This window comes from Merops nubicus, unplaced genomic scaffold, assembly GCF_000691845.1.
Source record: "Merops nubicus isolate BGI_N331 unplaced genomic scaffold, ASM69184v1 Scaffold45297, whole genome shotgun sequence".
Classification (NCBI taxonomy): domain Eukaryota; kingdom Metazoa; phylum Chordata; class Aves; order Coraciiformes; family Meropidae; genus Merops; species Merops nubicus.
In genome coordinates, this window is record NW_008619148.1 from 1 (window position 1) to 7,936 (window position 7,936).

General features: G+C 40.9%; 1 protein-coding gene across 1 annotated transcript; it reads left to right on the plus strand.

The window, feature by feature from the left end:
• Nucleotides 1-47: 47 nt before the first annotated feature.
• On the plus strand, nucleotides 48-7,932 carry RBM24 (RNA binding motif protein 24; the record flags this gene model as incomplete). The annotated part of the gene is made up of 3 exons (XM_008943684.1): nucleotides 48-168; nucleotides 1,248-1,302; nucleotides 7,824-7,932. Coding segments are annotated over exons 1-3 (282 nt in total), but the record flags the coding sequence as incomplete, so codon positions are not given.
• Nucleotides 7,933-7,936: the final 4 nt, after the last annotated feature.

Here is a 7,936-nt window from a genome sequence, read left to right on the forward strand (position 1 = left end):
CTGCCCCGCGGGGAGAGATCTAACGCGCAGCATCGCCCGTGAAGGTCACCATGGCTGACAGAGCTGCTGCTGAGAGGGCTTGTAAAGACCCCAACCCCATCATCGACGGCAGGAAAGCCAACGTGAACCTGGCGTACCTGGGTGCCAAGCCGCGGATAATGCAGCCAGGTGAGGAAACGGCCCCCAACGGCTTTTCTCTCTACATCAAGTTTCTGAAGAGAGTAAAACTTAAAAAAAAAAAGGTAGTGCTGCCTCACACTTTGCCGAAGTACGCTCAGTGTCGGGTGTGCTTTGGTTTTGATGTTTAAAGGCAGCGTGCAGTAACTTTCTGGCTGTTTTGTACACGTGCCTTGTTTAAAAGGCAACAGCAATCAGAGATAAACTATCTGCAGTTCCCCAGGAAGACTTCCACAGCCCAGACACTCATTGGTTATTCCCAGTCCTGGGAACGTGGCGGCGCTGACCATTTACAGTATCATTGCAGGGAAAGATTGGCCTAGGAACCAACCGCTTCCCACGTGTGCGGTCTTATTAATACAAACAGTATCTTAACGCAAGCTCCTCAAGCAGATGGGAGCTATTAGGCAGGCTTTAAAATGAAACGGCTCTTCCCAGGAGCACATCTGAGCCAAGCTGATGTCCCAGGCACTTCCCAAAGCGAGCCACGGGAGCGCAGTGAGGGCACGTTTGTGCTCCCAGGGAGGCTGCGCGGAATCCCCGCGTTCTTGGCCTGAGGAACACTCGTGTGAGTGATGAAGTGCCTGACAAGGAAAGGAGGGAGCTACATTTGGGCGTTTGAGGAACAGAAATGAAGCAGGAATTGTGCCCCATGCCAAGTTCTCTTGAGTAGAGACGGCTCAAACTGAAGTCTGTAGGAAGCACACAAATACACCGATGAACAGAAAGTCCCGTAGAGTTGGTCCTTCAGAGGCTACAGTTAGGGACCAGGACAGAATGTGAAATAAAACATCAATGAAAATCTTGTGCTTGATGTTTTAAAAAATATGTTCTTCTAAACCTCTCTAGGAAAACATGCATTTTACTGGTTTCTGTATGGGGAGGTGTATATATGGATTGATCCATTTTGCTGTCTGAGTTTTGGTTCTACAGCCTTCAGAGATGGTCACTGGAGGTTGTGTGGTGTTGTTAGTGAAAGCTGTTACTCTGCATTTCTGTGTGTGTGTATAGCACAAATAAGTGGCCAAAAGAACACCCATTCAGCGAATGTGATGTGTTTTTGTTGGTAGGTTTTGCCTTTGGTGTCCAGCAGCTTCATCCAGCTCTCATACAGAGGCCTTTTGGGTAAGTCTGTTCAATGGGACCTCAAACAGGGGAGGAAAAAGTCTTTGGTTTTTTTAAAAAAAAAGGGAAGAAGAAGTATGATCCTTGAAGGCCTCTTGCAGTAGCAGCCTTATAAATTCAAACTCAACAGCAGTGCTGAAGTTGTCAGACTTGTAAAAGTGTACCCGTAAACGTGCTCACCTTGTCGGTCATGTTCTAAATGCCGCAGCCGAGTCAAGTTGTGTGGGACGTGTCCCCTCCACCTAAGCAGTCCAGTCCCATATGACCCTAAGATAAAACAAGGAGGTATGACTTGATGCAAGATTGCTGTGCCCCGTTTCTCTTTTGTCAGCTTGACTCAATGTTATTTATCTCTTTCTAATCTGACAGGGATCGTTTACAGTTAAGATAACTGATCAGAAGGATATGATGATAAGAGGTGGAATAGTTCTGTTTGGAATTAAACTCTGTAACCAGTAGACTCAAACACAAACAAGCTAAAATGGTGATTAACGATGCATGTATGTTTTTTTTTTCATATAGTAAATAGACCTCCGTGTGCTTTTTTTTTTATTTATTTATTACAGTAATGAAGTGGTGTTGATAGCTAAACTGTGTGCTTTTATTTAATTGAAAGAGCTGTAGTGAAAGTTTTTTTGGGGGGGGTCTCTTTAATTTGGTTTTGTTGTTGAGGAGTGACTTTGCCATGGGGAGCAAAGGGACTTGTTTTTTTTTTTTCCTTGCTTTCAAGCTGTAGCCTGTGACTTTTTTAACCGTATTTTGTAGTGAGTGCTAAATTGTGTGACTTCTTGATTTTTAAGTAAATCAGCGTATTGCCTGCATGTTCATAATTTTGGGGGAGGGTTGTTTTTGGGAGGGGTGTGGAGCTCCTTATTAACAATGTGCGTCTATTTGGGCTTTCTAATTTGAGATTTTATTTTTTTTCTTTCAATCTGTTATTAATATGTAGCGCATTTCTCCTTTACCTGAATATACTGTTCCTAATTAGAGCTAACTCTTGCTTCTTATAGACATAGCATTAGGAGGTGAAGTCTGCTTTAAACTTTCCATACAGTGTCACTTCACTAATGCACACTGACTGAGAAACTCATTGCAAAATAATGCATTTTGCTAATGAAAGAGTAAGCTAACAGTAAAGCAGGGAAAGGGCGTCACAACTGTGTTTTATTTGCCTAGAAGAGCTTTAGAATATTGTACCTCTCTGTTACTAAGCAACGATAGCTTCTTGGGAATTTTATTTGCCAGAACGGTAGGAAACAGTTCAAGTCCTCAAAACTGCCCTCAAAAGTTTTACAAAAAAATTTTATGCACTTTTAAAAGAGAATGTTGATTCTTCGGAGAGCTGTGGGGAGGCTGTGGGAAACTTTTTTGCCTTTTGTTTCTGTTTTTTTTTTTTCTCTTATTATTATCATCCCCTACTGTATTTTGTTCAACTTCTTTGAATTATGAGGAGACAACAGTGTGTACAGTGATCAGTTTATGATGCCCATGCTAAGGTTGGCAGGAGGTGGAGCAAGTTGTCTCCTTAAAGCACTTGTTGTAAAGAGGAACCAGTGGACTGCCCGGGGGTTGGCCATGGAGAGACTGAGCACAACAGAGAAGGAGAACCTGTGGCAATCCATTGCTAAAAGGACTGTGCAAGTGTAGGGTAGGGCTCCTTCTTGCTTTCATTACCCGGAGCCAACAATAGATGATCTAAGCTGTGTTTAGGTCAGGAGAATTCTTGCAGCAGGCTGAATGAGGTTTTATTTCTAATGCAGTGTACATAAACCTGAAGAAAAGGAGTGTTGGTCACAGGGTCATGTATATATGAAATTGGTCATTTTTAATCCCTGGCTTTTGCCTTTCTTTCACTGTGTGCAAACAAAGGAGATCACTAATCCTGCTTCCTCCTCAAAATTGCTACTGCCCTGTACCTTTTCTAAAGTACCTATTTCACATTGAGAAGAACAGCATTCATGAGGATGAATTCATTTTGAATGAATGAATTCTTCCCTCACCATATTCCTTGGCAATAAGAGTTGTTCCGGGGCTTTCTTGAATCTACTCTCATTGAAGAGTTCAGTCTGAGGATGTTACCTGGATTACACTGAAATAGGTGATCACCTGAAAGCCTTTCTTCTCCTGTACAGTTGCACTTTTTAGAAGTGCACTTCACTAATATGCTGTGTAAAATGGGTTGTAGTGGTGATTTACTATCAATGCTCTGCTAATCCATGCACAAAAGCTCCAAATGTTTTGTGTTGGTCTTTTTTTTTTTTTTTTCTACCAGTGTGCAAATTAGTGAGGTGCTGCCATGGTCTGATATAGAATCATAGAATTGTTTTGGCTGGAAAAGACCTTTAAGTTCATCAGATCCAACCCTTAACCTAATTCTACCAAGTCCACCACTAAACCCTGTCCCTCAGCACCTCATCTACATGTGTTTTAAATCCCACCAGGGTTGGTGACTCCACCACTTCCCTGGGCACTGCTGTATTGTCAGCAGTGTTTTGATATGGTTCCCCACCTATCAAATGAGAAACTGAAAATAATTGCATTATGTAACATTACTTCTACTGAGAAGATGCAGAAGTACAATATTCTGAATTAAGTACAACATTATTGCGGTGGAGGGAGCCAGAAACTAGATTAGATTCAATGCATGAAGCATTTAAAATGCGAGGAGTTTTTCTTTATTCAGTGCTGCAGAGATAATTCATCCACCAAATAACATTTCTCCCTGCTCCTTACATCCAGCATCTGCTTCACTGTTGGCGTGTTCTGTAAAAAGCTCTTTGATCACAGGACCGCTTTGTTTTCAGGAGGGTTTATTAAAATGCTATCTCTGAATTCAAATGGAATTTATGGAGGGGGGAGACAACTTTACCTCCTAAGATAGCTTTTCTCATTTTGGCTATGTAATTTTTACTTTACTATTGGTAGGAAAATATGGGGTTATACAGAAGTATTGGTGTAGGATATAACTTGTTTTGACAAGTCTTTATTTCCTGTCTAAAGTTCTACCTCAATCAAAAAGAGCACATTCCAACTGTTTTTAGTAAGACTAGATACCAAATTCAAAGTTACTAATTTTGTTATCAAATGGTTAGCTTATCCTACCTTCCAAGAGTTAGGCAAATCTGCTTTTCCTAAGATTGAAAGAAAAGCTCTCTTAAGTTTATGATCAGAAGACTTGTATAATATTAGACTACAAATAATCTGGAAGGAGGGAATGAAGTTGGAAGTCAGAAGTTAACCTGCAGAATGCCAAAAGTCCTCTTAATGATACCAGGCACAGAAGTGCATTAAAGGTCTTGTGTGTCTTGGTGTTCACATAACCTATTTCTGTTATAAGGAAAACTGTTCTTTGGTGAAAATCTGCTCTTTAATTATGCTTACAAAACTAGATGATGCCATGCAAGGGCCAAAGCAAAATGTTTTGTTCAAAATTAAATATCTGCTGTTGCAAGATTTGAATGTTGAGAATCAATGACGTGCTACTGCTGCTGAATTTCTGTATGCCACAGCTCTCTGCATTAGTCTAGAAAGTCCTTTCTTTCCTTTAAAACAATTAGCTTTCACTTTAGTATTGCTTAGAGGATTATTTTTGAGGTCAGAGTTAAACACAAATCTTCTGTTATAACAACATGAAGGTCTTAAGGCACATGGCAGAAGTGGATGTCATTCAATTTTGAATACCCCAGAGCTACTGTTACTGCTAAAGTTAAATGCAGCTTCCTTTTCCCTTTATTGCAGAAGTGTGAAACAGTAAGTACACGTTCCAAAATAAAAACTACTGCCAGGAAAGAAAGCTTAAACCATGTATAATTCTCACACTTTTACTTTCAAAAGTAAAGCAGCAGCTTTTATTTAAAATTAAGGATACTAAGGATATCCAGCATAACAGGGAATTGCTTTTGCAGCTTTTGACCTGGCAGAGCATTAAAGGCAGTTGGGTTCTGACTGGCTGAGATCTCCATGTGCTGGCCTCTGCAGTAGGTAGAAATTTACTTTGGCCATATAAAGCCATTTTACTCGACTCAAAACAGTTGTAGCATGACAGATGATCAAAAATAGCCCCACTGCAGCTTCTGCTGTCAATCATCATGTGTGAAATGGCATGGTGCTGAGGAGCTTGCACAGGGTTTATGTTTATTGTAGGGTAAGATGTGGCAAACAGATAATGTTTCATAACTTCACCACCTGTTAGTTTCTTGGCTTAAATAAAACAAGTCACAAGAGTTGGAAGTGGGAGCACATGTATCTTTCTGTCTCGTTCAAGGATATGGCTGAGTGTCCTAATGACAGCAGAAAACCTTAGTAACATCAGTTCAAGTCAGCACAAGCAGCTAGATAAGCTTGCTTACTGTCTCTTCTGTTAGAATTACTCTGTCATAAATGCTGTATGTAAAGATTCCTTCAGTGTGGTGTGAAATGGACTCTTACTGATGCTGAAGAGGTTCTTGGTGACTTTAAATTTGGGTTTATTCTTCTTTCATTGATACTTAAAAACCATGCTGTTGTATTTATTAGGATTGTACTTGACTGGTGACCAGTAGAAAGAAACTGCTTGTTTATGCTCATCCATTTCATATGGAGAGCTCAGGTATTGATGTGTATTTAAATGCACAGAGCCAGCTTAAGTATGCTTCAAATGCACTTCTGGCTAATCACTTCATAAATTAGGTGAGTGTTAAAAACCCAACGTATGGTTTTGGTTTATGTTTTCTTTCCCTTCCCAATCCCTATTTGTCACTCTTTGTTTTGTTTTTATGTTTTTGTTTTTCATTTCTCCACACAGTATGAAATTAATTTCATTGACCTGTTGGGTTTTTATGATTGTGGTGTTTATGTCTTAAACATGGCAGCTGAACATTTCTCTCTGCTAATACTCCTATTCAATCAACTGAGCTCTTTTTTTCTTAAACAGAAGACTAGGCTGTTCTAAAGCCTATCACTTAAACTATGTTTTGTTATGAATCTAGCTGACAGTGTCCCTTGTGATTGAACGTTTCCTTGTTGACCACTTAAGTAAAGCTTGAAATTATTTTAAAAATTAAACTAAAAAGCCCCTTTCCATTAAATCTTCAATTTGGAGAAAAGAGGACAGTTTTTACCATTGCAATTTGCATCTGTGCTTACAGTGTGCTAAAAGGCTGGGGCAGTCTTTAGAGCCATCTGTCAAGGTAAAGTTCAGTATGAAATAGTAGTGAATCTGCACAAGCAGTTTTTCATGGATTCATGAAGATTCACAGACTGGGAAGGAGTTGCATAGATGAAGGACTTCTCTGAAAATCCAGATGCGACACAGGGTTATGAATGTAAAATGAGAACTCTATTATTTTTTAAAATCAGATCGTGTGATAAAATACCACTATGGGATGAACTTGTATGAACACTTGTGTCCTAAGACAAGGACACGGCCAATTTGCAAAGCTGAAGGGCTAGGTAAACAAGCTGAGGAGGCAAGTTTTGTGACTGGGAGACGATGGGGAAGTGTGTGTACTGATCTGTTTAGAATGGTTATTTCTTAAGCTGTAAATTTGGTTTTTTTGCTTTTGTTAAGTACCAGATCTGTTTAGACTTAATCCTATGCCCACCTCCCAAAAAACTCTATGCTGTATGTCTTGCATAGAAATAAACAAGCTGGCACAAAACAGGACATCAGTGGCCTGATAATCAAACCAGGTTTGATCCTTGTGTCCTTATCAATTTTTATAAAAGTGTGATGCACATGTACTTAGGAGTCACTGTTATGGATTTTAATAGCATCTATGTAGCTTCCCCTCAATGGCCTCTTGTGACGGAGTGAGCTGCACTATCGTTCGTTTGGAAAGTGTGATTCTTGCTGTGTTTACCACACTTGTGAACTTTATTTAAACTCCTTTGTCGCCTGTGTTGGTTTTTTCCTTATTTTTAATAAGGGTGACTGAGGTTGCAGAGAAATTAATGTGTGCTGAGTCTGCATAGCAACTTAAGTAGGGTTGCCACAATACGCTCTCCCCCCTCGGCTCCCTGAGAAGACTTTTATATAAAGTCAGGGTTCGACCATTTTGTTGCCTTATTGGCTATTGTCAAACTCATTACAGCGATGCTGTCAAACCGCTCAGTTACTAATAATAAAAGTGCTGCAGGAAATAATTTTACTAAGAGTCGAGTAAAGTGAGAAGCAGGGTAATAAAAATGACTTAGAGGTGATTTGAAAAACAAATGCTGCAATAATCAAGCTTACTCCTTTCGAGCTGTCTTTAAAGCGACATCAGGAATCCTGGTCCTCCTCCAGATTCCGACAGTATTAAAGCTAAGATCCTGGAGCAGCATTAAGCCCTCGCGCTTACCTCGGCCGTGACGCTGTGCGTTGGGGCGACCCATCTCTTCGGGCCGGCGAACCGGTAATTGCTCCATCGAGCCTCGTTATTGTGGCAACCCTATGCACATAACAACGACTAAATTGAGTTTGGTTTAGTTCGGAGTACGGATCTGACGCGTCGGCGCCGGCTCGCGGACCGACTCTAACGCCCTCTCCCATCTTTCAACAGGATACCCGCTCACTATGTCTATCCACAGGCTTTCGTGCAGCCCGGCGTGGTAATCCCCCACGTTCAGCCCGCGGCGGCCGCCGCCTCCACCACGCCCTACATCGACTACACCG